The 21,834-nt window shown below is 54.3% G+C and overlaps 1 protein-coding gene across 1 annotated transcript in view; it reads left to right on the top strand.

Annotated features, from left to right (window-relative positions):
- Positions 1-21,834, top strand: part of PKD1 (polycystin 1, transient receptor potential channel interacting) — a 148,779-nt gene that overhangs the window by 59,318 nt on the left and 67,627 nt on the right. The window contains exons 2-9 of the mRNA XM_075899843.1: positions 158-229; positions 2,225-2,296; positions 5,440-5,609; positions 9,573-10,241; positions 11,612-11,795; positions 16,738-16,952; positions 21,032-21,147; positions 21,229-21,355. Of these exons, the coding sequence (XP_075755958.1) occupies positions 158-229; positions 2,225-2,296; positions 5,440-5,609; positions 9,573-10,241; positions 11,612-11,795; positions 16,738-16,952; positions 21,032-21,147; positions 21,229-21,355 (1,625 nt within the window). The remainder of the gene's footprint in view (positions 1-157; positions 230-2,224; positions 2,297-5,439; positions 5,610-9,572; positions 10,242-11,611; positions 11,796-16,737; positions 16,953-21,031; positions 21,148-21,228; positions 21,356-21,834) is intronic.

The following is a 21,834-nucleotide window of genomic DNA, read 5'->3' as shown; positions in this document are numbered from 1 at the left end:
TGGCAGGGAGAACTGTTCCGTTTCAACACATCAAGAACGTGCTTTTTGTCCGGTGTGTGGATGAAGGTTGGAGAGCGTCTTTTCTAAGCCTCCCTGGTGGAAGCCAGACACACTGAATTTGCATGACAATAAAACTGCGTTTGTTCTCTCTCTCTAGGGACCTGTCCAATAACAAGATCACGGTTTTAGATGCTGAGGCTTTTGAACGCCTGACTTCCCTGCAAACGCTGTGAGTACACGCTGTCCCTTGGAGACGTGTTTGAACAAGTATCTAAAAATGCTCTTTCATGCCTGGCAAGCTACCCTTGTTCCATAACACTTAGCCCAACCTTCCTGGTCCTGCATCCCCTTTTGCCCAGGGCTCAGATGCACCCAACGGCCTTTATTTACTGTTTGATGCAAGCCTGATTTATCCAGTGCAGAATATTTGCACCGTGCATTGAACTGCGTGAGCGAGTGAACGACTGATGTGCTCCCTTGGCGTTCAGCCGGTTGGATACGTACAATTTGATTCCCCCCCCGGGACCATGTCAGGATGCTCAAGTGTTGCAAATAAGGGCCCAACATCAGACTAGCCCTGGGGATAGAGGCGTCTCGGTGCATTGGTAACGGGGTTTAGAACTCAGAGCCCAAATATCACAGAATTTCTGGCCATGGGGCTCCTCGTGCCCATAGGCTGTTCCGAAAAGCCCCGCTGCGTCCTTTTTCCAAGCTGTCCCATTGCACCGACGTCACTACGACTGCGTGGAGTGGGAGGGAGCCCCCCGGGGTGCGTGCTGTTCAGCCCAAAGTAACCCACAGTCGCTCTGAGCAGGTGGCTTTTCACTGAGGGTCGGGCTGGGGGATGCAAGCCCTGCCCCTTTTGCCTAGATCCCGCCCCCAGAATCACGGGGAAGGCGGGCGGGCACGGCCCCAGCACCCCCAGCCTCGGAGCAACACTCCGCCCCCAGTGCGCCTAGAGTAGGCGTTGTGGGGGCGAAGTGTGGGCGGGGCCAGGCTGGCGGTTTGAGACGGCAATGCCTCCCCCTGCCTATGATACCGGCCGCCCCGGGGGAGGAGCTGGTGCCTCTCTGTGTAGTCCCTGCTGAAAGGTGGGTTACTCGAGGGCCGCCATCCCAGCAGAGCGAGCGGGATGGAGCAGTCCATGGAATCGGAGCCCCCCGTCGCCTCCAAGAGTGGGCATGGCCGAGATGAGCTGGTGAGGCCTCTGCCGAGCCTCTTCCGGGGGTGCAGAGAGGTGTCAGTCTGTTGGAAGCCGAGCCAGCAGTGTTCAGCCGCACAGACTCCACACAGGGAGCGAGACCCACCCCAATACGGAAACCGAGAGACTTTGTTAGGACCAAAGAGAGTCCTGGGTCGGCTTCGTGCGGCCTGTCTGCCTCAGTTTCCCCTCTTGCCCAGGGTCCCTCTACAAGCTCCTAGGCCTTCCTGGTACTTCAGTCAAAAGCCAAAAGAAGCCCCAGCTCACAGCACGGAGCCTCATCACGGAGAGTCCTTGGGCCCTTCTGCAAGCCTCACGCAGCTCTCCTCTTTGGACCGGCAGCTAGTAGCCCTTCACCTTTGCCTCAGACCCAGTCGGGGCTGGGGGAGGGGTCTCCTCTCTCCCTTTGCTTCACGGCCAAGCTCTCACTCCAACGCCACCCGTCCACATGCCGGTTTCCTGCAGGCTACTTCACGGCCGACGTGGGCAGCCCGTCTTCTGCCTTCACCGCAGCCCTGCCTCGGGCCTCTGCCCCCGCTCCTGAGGAAGCCTCATGCTCAGCTATAGCACACAGTGAGGAGGAGGGGACTCACGCTGCCCCCATCCATACCCCCACCCTGAGCTCTCTCCTCCTGGCATTGTTTGCCTCTTTTATAGCATTGGTCCCCCACTGAAGTCACGTGACCTGACTCACAGTCATGTGCTCCATCGATTGGCTGCCTCTCCCCGGACCTCAAAGAGGCCAGGTCCCTCGAACAGCTGCGCTGCCTAGGGCCTGTAAGGGACGGCACCTTTTTATTAGGACTTCTCGCCTGAGGGTCTGCCGGTCCCTAGAAGGTGGGAGAATCGAGTACTTGGCCGTTAGTGACTGTACCTTTGTATGTGGCGGGTCCTTTGAGATGAGAAGCCCTAGAGCAGCGCTCCCAGCTATCTAAAGCTCGGGGGTAGATTTTCACCCCCTCAGGATGGCAAAGCTATTCTTGTAACGATTAAACGTTTCTTTCCCTTTTCCCTGTCTTACAGAGATATAAGCCACAACATGATTTCTACGCTAGAAGATGGAATATTTGATAAATTATTTAATTTAAGTGACATGTAAGTTCTTGTTTCTTTAATCCTCAGCTCTGTGGGCATGGCTCTTGTTTTCCCAGTTCCCGTCCCCTGGGTCCTGCGGCTTCTCCGCTCACTTCGGGTCTGTCTGTGCTCCAGAGGGGTGAGGGCAGCACAGGGAGAAATACTCCAGGTAGCTTGGGTCTAGCTCAGTGGTGGTTCCGTGTGCAGCCCATGAGACATTTTGGTTGCTGTTGCTCACACACCCGGTTGCCTGATTCTGCCGGGTTTCATTTACGTAGGTTTTTTTTCTACCGGTGTTACGCACTTAAAGCCAGGGCACGTGAACTGAGGAGCTTGCTGATTAGGGATGGGAAATCCTGTTTAATTAGTTAACTAGTTAAATGTTAAGTTTAACTGGTTATCGGATTAAACGGGGGCAGGCGAAGGGAGCCGAGGCTGGGGTGGAGCGGCCTGCTTGTCACAGGCAGGCGTTGCTCCAGCCTGGTTGCTTCTGGCCCCATGTCAGGGAGATTAACATTGCTGATTGTACACAACACTGTGTGTACATCTAGACGGCTTTCCTCTTCCGAAAGAGGAAATGCAAATGAAGCACTGATTAGCATATTCTTGTGCTTCATTTGTATATCCTCTTCTGACCCTTTTTGCGGAAGAGGTTTTTTCACCAAAAAACGCAGCCTAGATGCAGCTTCTTCGTTGAAAAGATCTCCCTTTTTCAAAAGAACCCGTATTCCTCAAAAAATGAGGTTTACAGGTTTTCGAAAAAAGGTTTTTTTGTGAAAAAGCCGCGTCTAGACTGCGTTTTTTTGGAGAAAAAAACTCTTCCACAAAAAGGGTCGGAAGAGGATATGCAAATGAAGTGCGGGAATATGCTAATCAGCTCTTCATTTGCATTTCTTCTTTCGGAAGAGGAAAGGAGTCTAGACAAGCCCTGTGAGAGCCGGGCGCTCCCTCTGCATCCCATCAAAGTGCTGCTATGAGTCAATCGACACCCCCTGCAAATTCTAGCTACGCAAGCACAGTGAGCAAAACTGCCCTGTCCCAGGAGGCCGGCTTGGTTACGACGTCTTGCAGCCCACTGGGATAAGGGCCATTCATGCAGCCCACTCACTAGCCTAGGTCGCCCCTCGCTGCTCAAAATAGCTCCAGTAGCGAGAGCAGTGAAGATACAGTGGCATGGGCTAGATCCGTGGGGTCCACTCAGTCCTATAGCGAACTAGCCACCCTCAGCCGGCCAGGTAGCCACATGTGGCTAGCATGTTGGACGCCACGGGGCTAGCTGCTTGCCTAGATATCGGGGTCCTTGGGTGGGGGTGATATACCCCGTGCTGTGGGGGCAGCGTTGCTCTTCTTCAAGGTAGCTAGTCCCTGTGTCTATGCACGCTGCTGCAGCAGGGGAGATGTGCCCTGAGGCTATGTCTACACTGCCATGTCTGAGAAGCTGAACTGACGTGCTGCCCTGGAACTCCCCCATGTGGACGCAGAGGGGCTGACGAAGAAGTTCCTGGTTCACATGAATGCGGCTGTGTGTTGATGCCAACTCGGAACCTGTTAGTCTGCACCTGCAGCGGCCATGTTGGGGAGTTAAAAGGCTGCACTTGGGTGGGCAGGGCTGTTCTCACCCCACTAGTCCCCTGGGGCAGTGTAGACAAAGCCCTCGGCGAGTTTGCAACAGCACAAGTTTCTTAGTCGCGTCAGCATGTGACTTGGAGAAAAGCAAAATCGCTGGGAGCGGCATCGCTACATCCTACTGCGGGTAGGGAGGCACTGACCTGGAACTCAGCAAACTGCCATTTGGGCGCCTGAGTCAGTTTTTGAAATCGTTTTCCCCAGAGGAATAAAGCGGTTTATGTACAGCCCCGACAATTGAAACCGACGACAAGAGTAGAACTTGCGGCCACCTTTTCCCATTGCAAAGGGAAGGACTATGCCAATGAGAGGACTATGCAAATCAGCAAGACTCCCGTTCAATGCTGCATTTTCATGCCTACAGAGCATTAGGACCATTTTTTACAGTAATAATAATACAGGTTGAATCTCTCTAGTCCGGCACTCCGGTCCGGCAACATCCGTGGTCCGGCAGGATTTGTGTTAGCCGGGTGTCCACTTAGCATGAACATCAAGTTTCCTACAAAATTTATTGACAAGCCACCCGTCCTAGCTCCCATTGCTCTGGGCTGTTCGTTAGCTCTAATTGGCCCCTTCTAAGAGCCCAGCAAGCAGTGAAGTTGTTAAATGCTGCTAAACAATATTTCCCTCTCGTGGTTTGGCACCAGTCTGGTGCCGAGCTACAGATTCAACCTGTGTTATCGAGTACAGCCCTGCAGTGGGCCTGCGACTCAGAGCCCTGCAGGAGACAGTCGTAATAGCGGGAGTGGGTGGGCGATGGCTTAAAGGACAGCACACGCAGGGCTCTGCTACCTAGCACCTACCTACCTGTAACCCACACTAGAAGCACGTGGGTCTTTGTCGTCTTTCGGTGGCAGGTCCACAGATTGACAGGCTGTACATTTGCTACAGGTACCAGCCAGGAGATTTAATTCTTTAGCGCCAGCAATAGAGGCTGGTGCTTTTAATACAAGAAAACTGGGTTTGCACCCGGCTGGCAGCCCAGTTCCCGTGGGTTATGCAGACCTCTTCCCGCCTCTGTCCCCTCTGCAGCGGAACGCCAGAGGTTGTAATTGTGGCCAAACACAAGGGCACTCGCTGTTTCCATCTTTTCAGTAAGCCCCCCCCCCCGTGACAAACCCCCACTGCGTTTGCATTTCTTTTGTGACCGATCAGTGTTATTCTCTTAGAAGTGGTTTAATGACACTGTAAAAAATCTCTCTGAGCGACAGAGGTTACTGTTGCAACCAACTGATGTGCCATGGCAGGCTATTTTGAATACAGGATTACAGCTGTAATTTGCTTCTAATTGCAACAATTATTTGCAGAGTGAGAAAAAGGGGCTTGCAGTACTCGCCTAATTCTAGTCTTTAGAAAAATCACGTTAATTATTGCTTGATTCTCTATTCATTAACTCCCCCAGGGAGTCTTTATGGGGCGTTTCCTTGGAATGGTGCAGATGGGCACAGGGGGATTTTGACAATGGTGTAATTAACACTTATCTCGTGGTTCCCGTTGTCAAGTTAATACATAAACTTTCTCTGCTCTGTCTGTTCTAGAAACTTAAGCCTGAATCCATTTCTTTGTAACTGCAAACTTTCCTGGCTCCCTCGCTGGGTGGAAGAGAGAAAAGTGAACGTGATCCGGCCGTGGGATACGAAATGCGCCCAGCCTCCGGAACTGGCCAGTCTTCCTCTTTTCAATGTTTCCTTCCCCAATGGGACGTGTGGTAAGGAAGGGGGGTGGGCTCTGGTTTATGGGGAAGATAGGATGTCATGGAACCATTGAGACCAAAGAAGCTGGTATTGCTCTAAGGGCTGTTCATGCTTCCATCCCTCGAGTCATCACAGCTAGTGTTCCATGTAGCCCACTCACTAGCGGGGGCGTCAGACTCATCTGATGGCTCCCTGGTGAATCTCAGGCAAGGTCCTGGTGGACTGGAATCCATGGCAGTAACGGGGCTCCTCTGTTGTCAGCAGAGAGGCTAAGAACTGATGGGCCAGGGGAAGGAAGCTGCTGTCTTTTCACCTCTAGAGAAAGTTCCTCCAAGCTAGGGAGAGGCATGTTGGTGGGGCAGTGAGGGGGAATGTTGAGCTCCGGATGCCCATGCCACACCCATGGTATGGACAAAGGGAGGGCCTCATTCTCCTGGCAGCCAGTGGCTCTCACCAGCGCTACATTTGCCTAAATATGCCCTGAGTTTCACCTTGATTTTTATCTCCACTTCTCTGCCCAGACCAGAGATCAGTGCCTGCAGGGCTGGTGACTTCAGTAAGTGAGTCCCCATTCACTGAGAACAGGGCGGAGACCAGCAAATTCATTCCCCACTATAGCAACCACGAGGCCCCTAGTTCAGCAAAGATGTGGGGAAATTGGAGAGGGCCCAGAGAAGAGCAACAAAAATGATGAAAGGTCTAGAGAACATGAGCTATGAGGGGAGACTGAAAGAACTGGGCTTGTTCAGTTTAGAAGAGAAGACGGAGAGGGGACAGGATAGCAGCTTTCAAGTATCTAAAAGGGTGTCACAGGGAGGAGGGAGAAAAATTGTTCTCCTTGGTCTCTGAGAATAGGACAAGTAGCAATGGGCTTAAATTGTAGCAAGAGTGGTTTAGGTTGGACATTAGGAAAAACTTTCTACCTGTCAGGGTGGTTAAACACTGGAATAAATTGCTTAGGGGGGTTGTGGAATCTCCATCACCGCAGATATTTAAGAGCAGGTTGGACAGACACCTGTCAGGGGTGATCAGACGGTGCTTAGTCCTCCCATGAGGGCCGGGGACTGGACTTGATGACCTCTTGAGGTCCCTTCCAGTTCTAGAGTTCTATGAATCTTCAATTCTGTGATTCTTCTGGAGAAATTGGAGAGGGTCCAGAGAAGAGCAACAAGAATGATGAAAGGTCTAGAGAACATGACCTATGAAGGAAGGCTGAAAGAACTGGGTTTGTTTAGTTTAGAAAAGGGAAGATTGGGGGGGACATAATAGCAGTCTTCAGGAATCTAAAAGGATGTCATAAGGAGAAGGGAGAAAACTTGTTCATCTTGGCCTCTGATGATAGGACAAGAAGCAATGGGCTTAAACTGCAGCAAGGGAGGTTTAGGTTGGACATTAGGAAAAAGTTCCTAATGTCAGGGTGGTCAAACACTGGAATAAATTGCCCAGAGAGGTTGTGGAATCCCCATCTCTGGAGATATTTAAGAGTAGGTTAGATAAATGTCTATCAGGGATGGTCTAGACCCGTGGTCACCAACAGGTCCATCACGATCGACTGGTCGATCGCGAGGCGTCCTGTCCGCCCTGCTCCCATTTCCCTCCCACCACCAAGAAGCCCCACTACCTACCTCAAGTGAAAATGGAGGTAGTGTCAGCTTCCCAGGGATGGACAGACGTCCCGCAGGTTAGCGCCACTTCCGGTGATTCCGGAAGTGCGCTAGCTGCTCTGCCGGGTGTACTGCGGGAGGGAGCATCGGCTCCCTGCACCTCACAGGAGGGGTGAGTCAGCCCCGGGGGAGGCGTGCTTGGGGGGTGCTTCCCTGCGCGGAGGTGGGGGTTGGCCCTGGGGCAGGCACGCGCTGGTTTCCCTCGGGGGGGGAATCCTGGGAGGAGGGAGATGCAAGGGACTCTGCCTTCACTGGCACCCGCTCCCCAGCTACAGAACTCTGTCCCCACTCCCCTGTCCCCAGCCACAGAATTCTGTCCTTATTCCCATCCCCACTCCCCGAACTCTGTCTCCACTGGCACCCTGTCCCCAGCTGCAGAACCCTGTCCTCTGCCCTCCCAGCACCCTGTTCCCTCTCCTCTGCCCCCAGCCGCAGAACTCTGCCCCCACAAAATGTATAATTCTAAATGCTTCATTTTCGATGTAAATAGCATGAATAAAAAACAGACCATTTATTTCATAACTATAAACACCTGATTTTCATTTTATACATCGCATAATTTAAAAATAAACTTTATCAGAGTGTGTAAGTAAGGGCTGGGGATAGCAAGTGATGGACAGGAGGAGAATAGAGAGGGCGGGGCTTCAAGGAAGGGGCGGGGCGGTAGATCTTCACCTGCTCTGAGATTTAAAAAGTGATCTTAGGTGTAGAAAGGTTGGAGACCACTGGTCTAGACAGTGCTTGGTCCTGCCATGAGGGCAGGGGACTGGACTCGATGGCCTCTTGAGGTCCCTTCCAGTCCTAGTGTTCTATGATTCTGGACAATAGACTTGCCTGTAAGGTGTCCCAAAGGAGAAGAGGAAGACCACGGCCTACGTCTTGGTTCCTCGGGCGCAGCGGCACTTCCTACCAGAAGGATAAGGCTGGTCCGTGTGGGAGGCAGAGCTCGGTCAGGGGCAAGGACTGGCAGGCACTGAGATCCTGGGGTGGAGCAGAGGCACTTGTAGAGAATAGAATGGGCCCGGGAAACACCTTTGTTGTCTGCAGCGTAGGTGCAGCCAAGTTGGTCTCAGCAGACTCCAGACACAAGGTGAGCGAGGTCATATCCAAACTCACTGTGGCTAGGACGCTGGTGTCTCTCGCCCACAGAAGTTGGTCCGATAAAATCGAGTCGCTCACCTGGCTTGTCTCTCCTTGGGAGACACCAGCAGGTATTAACGGCGGTCACTGATCGTGTGGGGTTGTCACTGGGCTGGCGTTTTTAATGAAAGGGACTTTCCAAGCCTCTACAAGGGGCTTTCCTTCTGGCATTTCTGAATAGGTAGCATGGCTCAAGGCTTGTTGGGGCAGGCAGCGGGGGATCGTTATGGGAAACGGACACAAGGACCGCACCGCTGAGATGTTTTGGGAGATGTTGTAGCAACAGTGAGACGCAGACCAGTAAACAGGCCTCAGCTGCGTGGGCAGAACTCGACATGAAGCAAAGAAATCCCAGCTGGGCTGAGGCCGTGTACGCTGCAAAATCAGCATGTGTTTGTGGCAGAGGGGGGAAAAACCCACCCGTCCTCGGAGGCAGGTCGAGAGTGGGAGAACATACGCGAATGATTTATTGCCCTCGGAATGGAACCTGCTGCATGTGTCTGTGTGTGGTGCATGCACCGTCGGAGTCCGAGTGTGTGCCAGTGGGCATGCACCTCCGTGTGGCGGGGCTTGGGCGTGGGTTTATTGCTCAGAGACCAGGGAAGTTAAGTGAACGACCCCAGGCCTTGCAGAGGATCACTGGCAGAGCCAGGAAGAGAACCCCTCTACCGTGTGCTCACGTCTAAGCAGAATAGTGATAGAGATGTAGCCGTGTTAGTCTGGGGTAGCTGAAGCAAAATGCAGGACAATGTAGCACTTTAAAGACTAACAAGATGGTTTATTAGATGATGAGCTTTCGTGGGCCAGACCCACTTCCTCAGATCAAATAGTGGAAGAAAATAGTCACAGCCATATATACCAAAGGGTTGTGACTATTTTCTTCCACTATTTGATCTGAGGAAGTGGGTCTGGCCCACGAAAGCTCATCACCTAATAAACCATCTTGTTAGTCTTTAAAGTGCTACATTGTCCTGCATTTTGTCTAAGCAGAGAGAGTCTTTCTCCTTCTCAGTCAGGGGCCATGTCAGTGAGAGGTTTGGTTTGGGGGTTTTTGTGCAGCCCCGACTGAGTTTTGTGCAGGCCAGCGGCCCCCGACCCCGGAAGGGTTCCCCACCCATGTGACGGCCTGGCGTGGTTGGTTTGCAGCCCGTTTCTCTGTTGTGTCCCCTCCAGGAGCGCCGTACATCGCCTGCGTGACCGACAACAACACCGGGGCAGCCGATTCCGTCATCCTCTTCACGTCCGTTCCTTCCGCAAACCTCAGCGAGGAGGCCTGCAGCGCCCTCTGCTACGCGGACGCCCAGGAGTACGGCAGCCTCGGCGCCCAGGCGCAGTGTCTGTGCGGCGTTGCCGTGGAACCCAATTCTTCCTCTGGCTGTTTGCCCTTTTGCACCGAGGGCTCTGCTGGCCAGGCCTGCGGCGGCCCTTCCCTTCTCCGCTCGTTCTTCCCGGCCCGGCTGCAGGCCTCTCTCACGGGCCCTCCCCGCCCTCACCACCGTCACCACGCAGCGGCCTTCCATGTCAGTGCTCCAGACACGGTCAGCACCGTCCAGTGGGACTTCGGGGACCACACGGGGCTTCGCAACACCACCGAAAAGGCCGTGCTCCACCAGTATGCCTCGCCCGGGCGCTACAACGTCACCGTCACCCTCTTTGTGGGCGCCCGGGTCGCCGCCGTGCACACCGAAGTCGAGGTGGTGGCTCCCCCTGAGCTGATAGACCTGCAGTGTCCTGCCATGGTGCGGACGAATGAAAGCCTCGACCTACGGATCAGGAATAGGGGCGGCATCGGCCTCCCCGCCGTGTATCGTATCGTGGCCGAGAACGACGGGCTGGGCAAAGGTGAGTCGATGAGGCTGATGAGGGGCTGAGGTTGGGTTGGGCTGGGTGGTGAGACGAACGACACTGAGAATTGGTTCCCCCAAAACTTGCTTCCTTTCGAGGCCCTGCAAGCACCTGGAGCGAAGGGCCCGATTGCCCGCTGCCGTGCCTCTGGTGCGTGAATCCACCACTGGAGTACAATGTTCTGGCAGGATTTTGCACTGGTGCAAGGCGTGCACCAGGCACTGGTGAACCAGACCCGCTCTGTGCAGACAGGCCGGGCAGTCTTAGTACTCAGGGTTTCTTCCATCGCACGGTGCCTGGCTTGGGCCTCTGGTCAGTCTCACTAGAAGTGCCCCCTTGTGTGGCCATGCCCACCTGGCCTTTTTCTTTATATCAGTGCTTCCCTCCTCCCCCGCCTCTGCCTTATTCATGCCCTGGATGATAGGGCAACCTCCACCCTCTGCAGCCCGTTCGTGGGGTGAGAACTCAGGCCGCTCGGCAGCACGTGCACACGGCCCTGCTGCTGGAGCTAAGGGAGTCAGACGGGGTCACAAATTCCTGGCCCGCAGGCCGGTCCTGGCTGGAGTGATCATGCTGGGCTGGGGGTGCTGTCAGTTACCCTCCCCCAATACCTGCCCCTTACACCATCAGCCCGCCCGGCTGTCTGTTACCCTCCCCCAAGCCCCGCCCCTTCCCACCATCACCCCACCTGGCTGTCTGTTACCCTCCCCAACCCCCACCATCAGCCCGCCCGGCTGTCTGTTACCCTCCCCCAAGCCCTGCCCCTTCCCACCATCACCCCGCCCTCTCCCCCACATGACACCCCAAGCATGCAGCTTTGGGGATCACCGGGGGCCTGGTGGTGGCCGCAGTCACGACCCTGCCCTTTCACCATGGGGAAGTGGAGTGCAATGACACAAGTGTGCCCTGCCCAACCCGCTCTGCTTCCCCCGTGGCTCCTGCCGCTGCAGGGAGGGCAGCGGGGGGGGGGGAGAACCAGCTTCCTCTGGTGATTCCCAAACGTGCGTGCTCAGGGGACGAGGCCCCATGGGGGGCAGAGGGCGGGGCAATGATGGGAGAGGGCGGGGCTTGGGGTCCAGCAATGAACAAGCCCCCCTCCAGCCCGCCGGGCGTCCCAGGCCGGATTGCACAATTGCTCTGTCCGGGGACTGGCCCGCAGGCTGGAGGCTGGCGACCCCTGAAGGACACAAAGAGCCGGTACTCCTCGTGGGTTCCGTGTCCTCTCTCCAGGCAGCCCCGAGAGGCAGACGTGATCACAGCCGCTGAGCTGGTGCCTCGCACTGGCCCCGTGGGGGTCTCCCGGGTGAGCCACCTTCCCCCCCGGGTCTGCCGACGGGGGGTCACGCTCTGGGTTGTTTCTCGTGCAGTGGTTCACCCAATGTGCCCACCGGATGGCCTGGTCTTCCCTGGCAACCGTCACTGCTACCGGCTGGTGGTGGAGAAGGCCCCGTGGCTGGAGGCCCAACAGCACTGCCAGGACCGTGGCGACGGAGCGCTGGCTTCTGTGAGCAGTCCTGAGATTCAGCGCTTCTTGGTCGCTCATATCATCAGGTGAGCGAGGGCGGCAGCGGCTGGGATTTGCCCTGGGCAGGGCCCTCGCCTTTCTCACAGTCTGGGGGCATCTGTGCTCTGCAGGGATCGGCGGCAGACGCAGGAAGGGGGGTTACCAGCCACGCGGTGACTTTACCTGTTGGCCGGGCATCGCGGGCTCTGCTCATTAGCTCCCGGGGAAGAGACGGTCCAGGAGAAGCGATGCAATATGGCGGGGAAGCGGCAACCATTCGCTGCAACCCAGCCTCCCAGGGCATGTGCGCTTGTTATAGGACATAGCCGCATCAGGGTCACTGCATCCAGTGAGGACATCCTCAGGTCCCTGCGCATGTATGTCTGGTACAGATGCTAGATGACCTTTATTTTAGTAGCTGTGTAGCTGTAAAAAGTTTGATCGATTACACAGTTACTAAAATTTCCCTTGGGGGCAGCCAGTGCGCGCTGAGCTCTCGGCCCCACTCCTGGGGGACCCCTGCCACCCCACGTTGCTGCCCCTGTATCAGAGGCAGCAGTGCAGGGTGTCAGGCAGGAGCCAGTCCATATGGGGAGCTTCAGACAGCCCCCTATTCTCCACGCTGCTGCCTCTGATACAGAGGCAGCAGCATGGGGGAAGCTGGTGCTTGTGAGGAAATGGTTTATAAATTTGCTCCCCCCCCCCAAGCACTGGCTCCCGCCTGCCCCCCCATGCTGCTGTCCCTGTGGGAGGCAGTGGCGGGGAGGAGAAGAGCAGGCTGTTCTGGCAGGAACCAGCACACATGGGGAGCCTAGCTTAAAAGCCGGCTCCCCACAGATACCAGCTCCCGCCTCCCCCCTCCCAACTTCCTGCCTCTGATATAGTCCAGGCTTATCGGTTACTCGTTTAAACGACAAAACGCTAACATCCCTAACGCCTGGGTGAAGGCAGAAGGTAGTGGAATGAGCACAGCCATGCTCCAGCATCCCTGGCTACGACCCAGGAGTGGCGATTGAATTTGTTAGGAATTCAGTCCTGCTAGAGAAGCATTTTATTCCAGGACCATGTGGGCGGATTATATGAAAGAGACCTTGGAAGGTCCAGACCCTAGCTGCTCTCTGGCGGTCATTTGAGTGAGGGGCAAAGTGTACCCTGTGAATCATCAGGTGATCCCTCTCCCGTCGCCCATTCCCAACCTCTGACAAACAGGCTAGGGACACCATTCATACCTATCCTGCCTAATAGCCACTGATGGACCTAACCTCCATGAATCTATCTAGCTCTTTTTTGAACCCTATTAAAGTCCTGGTCTTCACACCATCCTCTGGCAAGGAGTTCCACAGGTCGACCATGCATTGCATGAAGAAAAACTTCCTTTTGTTTATTTTAAACCTGCTACCTATTCATTTTATTTGGTGATCCCTAGTTCTTCTGTTATGGGAACAAGTGAATCACTTTTCCTTATTCACTTTCTCAACACCTGTCGTGATTTTATAGACCTTGATCATATCATTGCTTAGTCTCCTCTTTTCTAAGATGAAAAGTCCCAATGTTTTGAATCTCTCTTCATATGGCAGCCATTCCAAACCCCTTATCGTTTTTGTTGCCCTTTTCTGAACTTTTCCTAATGCCAAGATCTCTGTTTTGAGATGAGGTGACCACACCTGTACGCAGTATTCAAGATGTGGGCGTACCGTGGATTTATAGCGTCAATAAGATATTCTGTCTTATTCTCTATCCCTTTTTAAATGACTCCTAACATTCTGTTTGCTTTTTTGACTGCTGCTGCACACTGAGTGGAAATTTTCAAAGAACAATCCACACTGACTCCAAAATCTCTTTCTCAAGTGGTTGTAGTTAAATTAGTCCCCATCATTTTGTACGTATAGTTGGGATGATTTTTTCCAATGTGCATTACTTGGCATTTATCAACATTAAATTTCACTTGCCGTATTCTTGCCCAATGTCTTAGTTTGGTGAGATCCTTTTGAAGCTCTTCACAGTCTGCTTTCGTCTTAACTATCTTGAGCAGTTTAGTGTCATCTGCAAATACTGCCACCGCACTGTTTCCCCCTTTCTCCAGACCACGTACGAAATGGTCCAAAGTGCTGTCAGGGTCGTGGCGCCCAGCGACACGAGGCAGGCGGGATAGGAAGGGGACAGGTGGTGCTGGGGAGCCTGCCGCTCTCAGCTGAGTCTCGCGCAGCCGTCCCGTCCCGTGGTGTCAACCTCCGCGTGAGACCCCGATCCTGTGTCAGCCGGGGCAGCCCACTTTCCCGTGTGTGGGGCTCGGAAGGCTTCTCTTCCACCTCCCAGCCCGCACGTTCCAAACAGGAAGCAGGGAACGTGTCCACCTGCGATGAAATCCACCCCTCCAGTGCCCTTCCTGCAACCAGCCGTCTTAAAGGGGAAGCGCTCAGAGCTTTCCGAGGGGCTGACAGCTCTCATCAGCCCATACAGATGCAGATGTTGGCAGCGGCTCCTTCATAAACACGTCCCAGAAAGCACACGAGATTGGAGCAGCTGCATGTGATGTAGCCTTTGAACAGGCCTGCCCTGGGCCCAGCGGCCTTTCTCCCCAACTTGTTTTCTTGTCTTGCTCTCGTCACGTTGGGATTGATCCCGAGATTACAAACATGTGCTGCCCAGCAAGGCCAAGTGAGAGGAGCCCATCACGGCCGGTCGCCCGGTCTGTCTCGCGTTGCGTGCGGGGCTTTGGATGGACTGCCGTGGCGATGAAGTCATGACACTCAGGAAAGAGCGAGCCGGCCAAGCTGTTTTCCAGCTGCTGCTGCTCATTGGTCTCCGCTCCAGCTCCCTCTTTCTCTTTATTTATTTATTAATCCGCTCAGATAAACATGAATGAGATGGTTCCAGGATGCGTTTTCCCTGGCGATAAAAGACAAATGAAATATAAGCCACGGGGTTATTTTGGAACGCGCGACTTCCAGGGTTTCTGGTGGGAAAATGACAGAAGCAAAAATCTGTTTCCCATTAGCGGACACAGCCGTTTACGGTCACTCTCTTCTCTTCCTCTCTCCCATCATTGGATGATCTTTCCCAGAACCAGAGCCCTGCACGCCAGTTCCCCCAACACCTAGAACCAGCAGGGGACGAAGCATTCTCCCCTTCCAAAACGCCAGAACTTTTCCTCTCCCAAGACAGACACGTTGTTAGTTCTCAGATCCTACTGCTATAATAAGGAAGGCGCAATCCAGCTCCTACTTCAAATGAGAATTTACCCCAATGCCCCCTTCTTTAGAGGTACGGAAACCACTAGTCAAGCAGGAGACAAGGGAAAGATCTAGCCAATCTTTGGGGCGGTGGGTTGGATGACTTGCAGTTAGATCATAGCTGGACTTAGAAGAGGGAAAAACTCGATTGGGTTTGACTGATGACAGCAAAAAGGCTGGTCCTTAGCCCACTCTCCTGAATCCCTTCCAGAGAGTTCAGGAACAAAGCACAGCCGTTCTTCAGTTTTAATCCGATTTGCGGTAAAAACGACTGATTCACAGAACAAGTATTTTTCTCGCCGTTTTTCGGTGTGACCTCGTTAATCGTGTCAGCCAGTGGAGACTTGGTGGTGGAGAGACACCAGTTGTCTCTGCCGGCCGCTCTTTGCGACACAGCGGCACGACCGCGCGGGCTGCTCGGATTTCGAAAGTGAAGCGGTGAGGGGCGCAGTTGGAAGGGACCCCTCCCAGAAGCAGCCAGGCAGTGCAGGGGAGGGTGGAGAAGCGGTGCTTTGTGCTAGTATGAAACAAAGGCCTGCGCATGAGAGCCGCATCTTTGGGGTGAGGTGTCAAGCGGAAATTCCTACTGCCCACGACCAGTTGAGCTCCCACAGGATTTTCTGCAAGAGCCAACGCTGGTGCTTAGTCAAAATGCCATGTGGGGAAGTTATGTACCATTGACCTAAAATGACCCTGGAAGTTTCCATTGCATGTGACCTTCTTCTTCGCTTCCATGTCCTAAATGGATTTGCTCTAGGGCTGAGAAGATTGAACTGGTGAGCCTTGCTCTCAGCTGGCGAGCTTTTCTGTTTCAGGTCAACCGGTGCGGGGGGACCACTCCAGCCGGACGAGAGCCACTCCTCCTCTTCCCCCCCTTCCATCGGTTAGCCAGTGAAACGCTATGACGCTATATTCTGTAGTGTCGAGGTGCCCCGCTCCTGTACCAGGATGTATCTCAGGATGGCGTGACTGTAGCTTCCCTTAATGAGACGCTCCCATAGGTGAAATGCAGGGGTGCTGAAAGACAGAGACAGCACGCACAGCGAATGGAAATTCGGCTTTCTCGGCAGCCCACCTGGCCAGGAGAGCCCAAGTGCTATTGTAACCCCCATACCTAGTGTGGTTACTGAGCAATGCGAGTGGTACCTAGACCACAGCAACAGCTACCATCAAGAGACCTCTGCAGCATGGGCTGGGGCCAGCTGGCTTTTAGCTCAGAGGGTAGAGGCTCCTATACTCAACTCTAGAGGTCCCGGGTTCAAATCTACCTGGTGGCGGTTACACATTCCTCAGGAGGTTCTGAGTGCAGAACTTCAGACGTGGTCCCAGCTTTGTTAAGGCAGATTCAGGTAGCACACCTGTTAGCCAGGGTGGGCAGGGTTGGTGTCCCTAGCCTGGGAATGGGCGATCACTTGATGATTCCCTCTGGGACGCCGGCATTGCTAGATGTTCACCGTGGTATCTGCACACCTGGTGAGGCATGAACAAAATGCCTTTCTGAGAATGGCTTTCACAGGGGAGCAGCTCACCATACGGTTTGCTCCTTAGGAAACTGTCTGTCAAGAGTCAGGGCGTTTGGGGGAGAATGGGTCTCCCAATCACTGGGTAATTAAAAGGGCGCATCGACCACAGATGGCGGTGGGGGGGGGGGGGGGTGCTGATTTTCATTGAGAAGCTGGGGTGGAATCTGTCCCAGCTCCTCCTAACACTTGTCAATTCCTGAAATGTGCTGGCGTCCTTGTGCATTGTTTTGAAGGGGCCTGGACGTCTGGATCGGATTCAATGATTTTGCAAGCGCTGGAGCTCAGCAGAAGGACGAAGGATTTAATTTGGAGAGCTGTCAGAACTGGCTGCCGGGAGAGCCCCATCCATCCAACGCTGACCACTGTGTCCGGATGGGCCCGACAGGCCAGTGCAACACGGACCTGTGCATGGCCAAGCACAGCTACGTCTGCGAGTACAATCTGACAGGTGGGCTCTCCTGCGGCCCAGCTCTCTGCAGGCCTCCTGCGCCTGCGTGTCGGCAGGAGGGGGATGGGTTGAGCATCAGTTACTGGCATGTCAGTCCAAAGGGAGTTGGACATTTCAGGGTCTCATACAAACGTTCCGGACACAAAAGCATGTGCTGTAGGGTCACTTGAAGGAAGGTAGAATGGGTCAAATGTCCTGTTTTATAGCCACCTACGATATTTGAGCGTGCATTAGTTTGGAAGCACAGAAAAGGACTCGGGGATGACAGAGGATGTGAGTCAACAGGGCGCCCTTGTAGCCAAGAAGGCTAATGGCATATTAGGGTGCATTAGGAGGAGCATTGCCAGCAGATCCAGAGAAGTGATTATTCCCCTTTATTCAGCACTGGGGAGACCACCTCTGGAGTATTGCGTCCAATTCTGGGCTCCTCGATACAGAAAGGATGTGGACACATTGGAGAAAGTCCAGCTGAGGGCAATGAAAATGATTCGGGGACTGGAGCACATGACCTGTGAGGAGAGACTGAGGGATTTGGGCTTATTTAGTCTGCAGAAGAGACGCGTGAGGGGGGATTTGAGAGCAGCCTTCAACTTCCTGAAGGGAGGTTCCAAAGAGGCTGGCGAGAGGCTGTTCTCAGTGGTGGCAGATGGCAGAACACGAGGAGCAATGGTCTCAACTTGCAGTGGGGGAGGTCTAGGTTGGAGATTAGGAAAAACGATTTCCCTAGGCGGGTGGGGAAGCGCTGGAATGGGTTCCTGAGGGAGGGGGTGGAATCTCCATCCCTAGAGGTTTTAAGTCCTGGCTGATTGAGTTGGGTCGGTCCTGCCTTAGGCAGGGGGCCAGACTCAATGACTCCTGAGGTCTCTGCCAGTCCTAGAATTCTATGGTTCTATATCAGGCTTGAGTGCACAGGCCTGATTGGTGTGCAGAGTCTGTCTGTCTCTCTGTCCTCTAATTATCTGGGCCCCGTCCCTGTCCAGCCTCTTCCCGACTTACGAACTGGTTATGGACCAAGCAATTGGTCGTAACTCGGTTGTTCGTCAGTCGCACCCCACAGAGTTACACGTGACTGCGCTGTTTGTAAGCGCGGATCGCGTTCGTAACTTGGGGTCCGCCATTTACGACAGCTTCGGTCGTAACTGCGAACGGTCGTAAGTCGCCCGTTCGCAACTCGGGGACCGGCTGTATTATTTTAGCCACACTTGTGCAGAGTTTACCAGCTCACTTCAGGTTGCCCTCGTGAGCAGGACACCCCATTGATTTGACATTCAGACCCCTGACTAGCAGCCCTAGGAGAATAGCCATAAACTGGTCTTTCTGTGGTGGGTTGAGAGGCAGGATTCTGGCATGTGGCCAGCTTGCCAGCCCTACCCAAATGTCTCAAAGGTTCTCTAACCCCACCCAGGCACTGCGTCATCACCAGGGACGTGGCCTCGTATTCATAATAAGATGTAGGAGAAAAGTTTTGGGGAAAAACCCGTGCTCAGGTTTAAGTACACAGCTACATCAGGTTTAAGTGTAACAGCCTGCACCCTGCTATTGCTGGGAAGTCAGGGAAGAAGACAGACCAAAATGTGGCTACACCATGTTCTTGTTCATTATTAGTTTTTTTGCTGTGTTCGCTGCTTGTGCAGCACCCCAGTTGTCTGAGCCTGGAAGGGGGGTGCATTTTACACAGGCATTTGGTATTTTGTTATTGGATATTACGTCAGTTCCCTCCTTCCCTCCCCCTCTGCCACAGTGTCCCTTTTCAGTTTGCACATTCAGGGTATGTCTAGACTACATGCCTCTGCCAGCAGAGCCTTGTAAATTAGACTACCCGACATAGTCAATGAAGAGAGGATTTAAGTATCCCTCGCTTCATTAAAATAAAAATGGCCGCTGCGTTGTGCCAGCTCAGCTGATCGTCGGCACAGCACGGCAGTCGAGACGCGGATCGGTCGGCAAGGGAAGCCTTTGCCGACCGATCCCTTATGCCTCCTGAAACAAGGTTTACAGGATCGGTCGGCAAAGGCTTTCCTTGCCAACCGATCCGCGTCTTGACTGCTGTGCTGTGCTGACGATCAGCTGAGCTGGCACAACGCAGCGGCCATTTTTATTTTAATGAAGCGGGGGATATTTAAATCCCCGCTTCATTGACTATGTCAGGTAGTCTCATTTACATGCCTCTGCCTGCAGAGGCATGTAGTCTAGACATACCCTCAGGGCACGTCTATGCTGCAATAAGAAAACCACGGCAGCAATCGCACACCCCGGGCCAACAGGTTTGGGCTCACGAGGGTTCAGGCTGCAGCCCGAGCTTGGAGCTCCTCCTGCCATAAAGGTTTACCGAGCCTCAGCCTGAACCCAAAGGTCTGCACTGCTAGATTGAGCCCCGCGGCCGGAGCCAGTTCACTCTGAGAGTTGGTGCTGTGGGGATGGAAGTGCGGTGCCCTGAGGGGTTAAGCTGAGTAAGGAGAAGAGGTGGAAGTTAAGTCAAGGTTGGCTACTCTCTTAAGTCAGCTTTGACCAGCTATATCATAGCTGGGTTGCGTCCGGCCCGTGGGCTGCGTCCGGCCCGTGGGCTGCGTCCGGCCCACCTAACAATTTGATCCTGCCTATGGGTGGCATGTGGTCACTTACTATTCATATCCTGCTGTTCATGCCACCGAATTTCCAGGCGGTGACTCAGGCAGCAGGCCCCTATTTAAAGGGCTTGCCATTCCCGATCGTGGGGCTGCCCCGGCAGCGGCCAGGCAATGCGATAGCAGCAGAGCGGCTCTGGCAGCAGGACGTAAATTGTAAGCGGACAGAAGCAGATCGAATCGTTCGGCTCCGTCCCGCGGGCCGGGTCCTGCCCAGCCTCGCGATAGCTGGCGATGTAATTTCATTAAGAAGAAATGTGCGGCCCCTGACCGCTTACCAAAATCTGTGGTGTGCCTCCCCCCCCCGCAGCGAAAATTATTGCCCACCCCCGAGCTACATTGAGGCCGACAAGGTGCTAAGTGGTATCTGTGCTAGGCAAAAGGCAGGGTTGGCTAACCTCTGCTTCCTTTCCGGATCTGGACCTGTGCTAGCAAAGAGGTCCCTCTGCCCCATCCCTGACAGCAGGACGTGTGTAGTCCAGCCTGGGATGGGAGGGAATGCCGAGACACACAGGGCTGCCTCCTCCGAGCTCCCCAGGATTTCTAAGGGCTGTTTGAGATCCTGTTTTTCCCGGAGGCTCCGGCTTTGTGTGCAGTGGCCTTCCTTTCCAGCCAGTTTCCTCCATGTGGACAGCCACAGGCCAGGTTCCCCAAAGTTCACAGTGAGGAGCCTGAGACAAATTTTGGGCGTGCCTGTGCTGGAGACGGAATGTGCTTTGGCTCCAGGCACAGGCTGGGTCTCTGGCTGCCGAAGGTGTCCCATGTCAGGGTGACTCTGAGGCGAGAATCCTTGGTGGAGAAGCCACTACAGGGTCCCCTTCACACAGGCCGCAGGAGGAAGCAGGCTGGCTGGAAGACAAATTCCTCGCTCCAGGGCAAGGGAGGGGAAGACAGACGGGAATGTTGGGAATAAAGAGAAACGGGGAAGCGAGGGGACTTGGATGAAGAGACGAGAGGTGGAGAGGTCCCCATCACTGCTCCCTGATGCCGTATCTCACTGCCTGACTAGCGTGCGCTAATGTCGGTTGTTAGGACGGAGACCGGGCGGTGTCAGTTGAGTTGTACGTGGCGTTTTGCGGGCTGTGCTTCTACCCAGAAGTCCTGCGCGAACCTCGGCGCTGTGAATCCCGCCTGAAGCGGGCTGGGTGGAGTTCGCAGGATTCCCAGAAGCCGACATGGCTGGCCGTTGCGCAGCCCTGTCGTGCTGGGAACGCTGCGCGCTCTAATTACACAGGCTGGGAAAGGAATCAAAGCTGCTGTGCGGAGAGGAAGGTAACTGAATCATCATTGCAGCTGCCTCTCCCCCAGAATGGAGGGAGCATGTGATTTGAACTGGTCCAAACCCCATTTTGTAATTCCCCCTGTGCTGGGTGTTACTGTTCCGAGCTGCCGTGTGATCTAGCGCGGGTGGGTCTGGCTCTCACTGGCTTTGCCTGATGCTTCCCTTGGAAACAGGAATTCTTTTGAATGCCGAAAACTTTTATGTGGGCAACCCTGCGTTTGACACACCCGGGTCTGTGAACCTCGTGGCCAGGGCCAGGTCTCTGCCAGCGCCGTCGGACACTGTGGAGGTAAGGGCTCGCACCCTGTCCCTGCGGAGGGAAGCTCCGTGAGGGCAGTGCCAGTTGAAGGCTTTGGGTTTTGTTTTCCAGACGATGGTCTTCCCCACTTTGGAGTTTCAGCAGGAAGCATTTTTAACAGCCTTTGAGTTTGAGACCCAAGACCTGCAGCGGCCGGTTCACGTGAGGTTTCAGGTGCACAGACCCGCACGTCGAGAAGGTACATCTCTCTCTCCTCCCCTGACTCCAAGGGTTTTTTAAAGGTTGCCGAGAAAGAGTTACTTAAAAACCCCACTGAGTTTGTGGCCTTTCCTCTTGTGGAGAGAGGAGGCCTGAGAGAGGGGTTGGTTTTTTAATCTTGAGATGTCTCTGGCAAGATGTCGTCTTCTCTGGTTTTTCTGGGGGCTTTTCAGTGCATGTGTTTCATGAGCTCTCGCCCTCCGATGGGAGGGGTAAATCTTTAACAGTCACCCGTTCCACAAAATAGGTGTTGGGCCTTGGCATTAAACTGACAAAACAAAGGCCCTTCCTCTCGCCATGGCTACGGCTTCCTGCCTCTTCACTTCTGGGGCACCAGTAGCATCATTCACTCTCTGGTCCTATGGTGTCTCCTGGGCTAGATGGGACCTGAACGTCTGAATTAGCCATGAAGGGAGAAGCCGCTCTGCTCCCCACACAACCAACGGAGCCGTTCCGGCC

Source organism: Pelodiscus sinensis, chromosome 16, assembly GCF_049634645.1.
Source record: "Pelodiscus sinensis isolate JC-2024 chromosome 16, ASM4963464v1, whole genome shotgun sequence".
Lineage (NCBI taxonomy): Eukaryota > Metazoa > Chordata > Testudines > Trionychidae > Pelodiscus > Pelodiscus sinensis.
The sequence above is the reverse complement of the archived record's forward strand: the minus strand, read 5'-3'. Positions and strand labels throughout refer to the sequence as shown.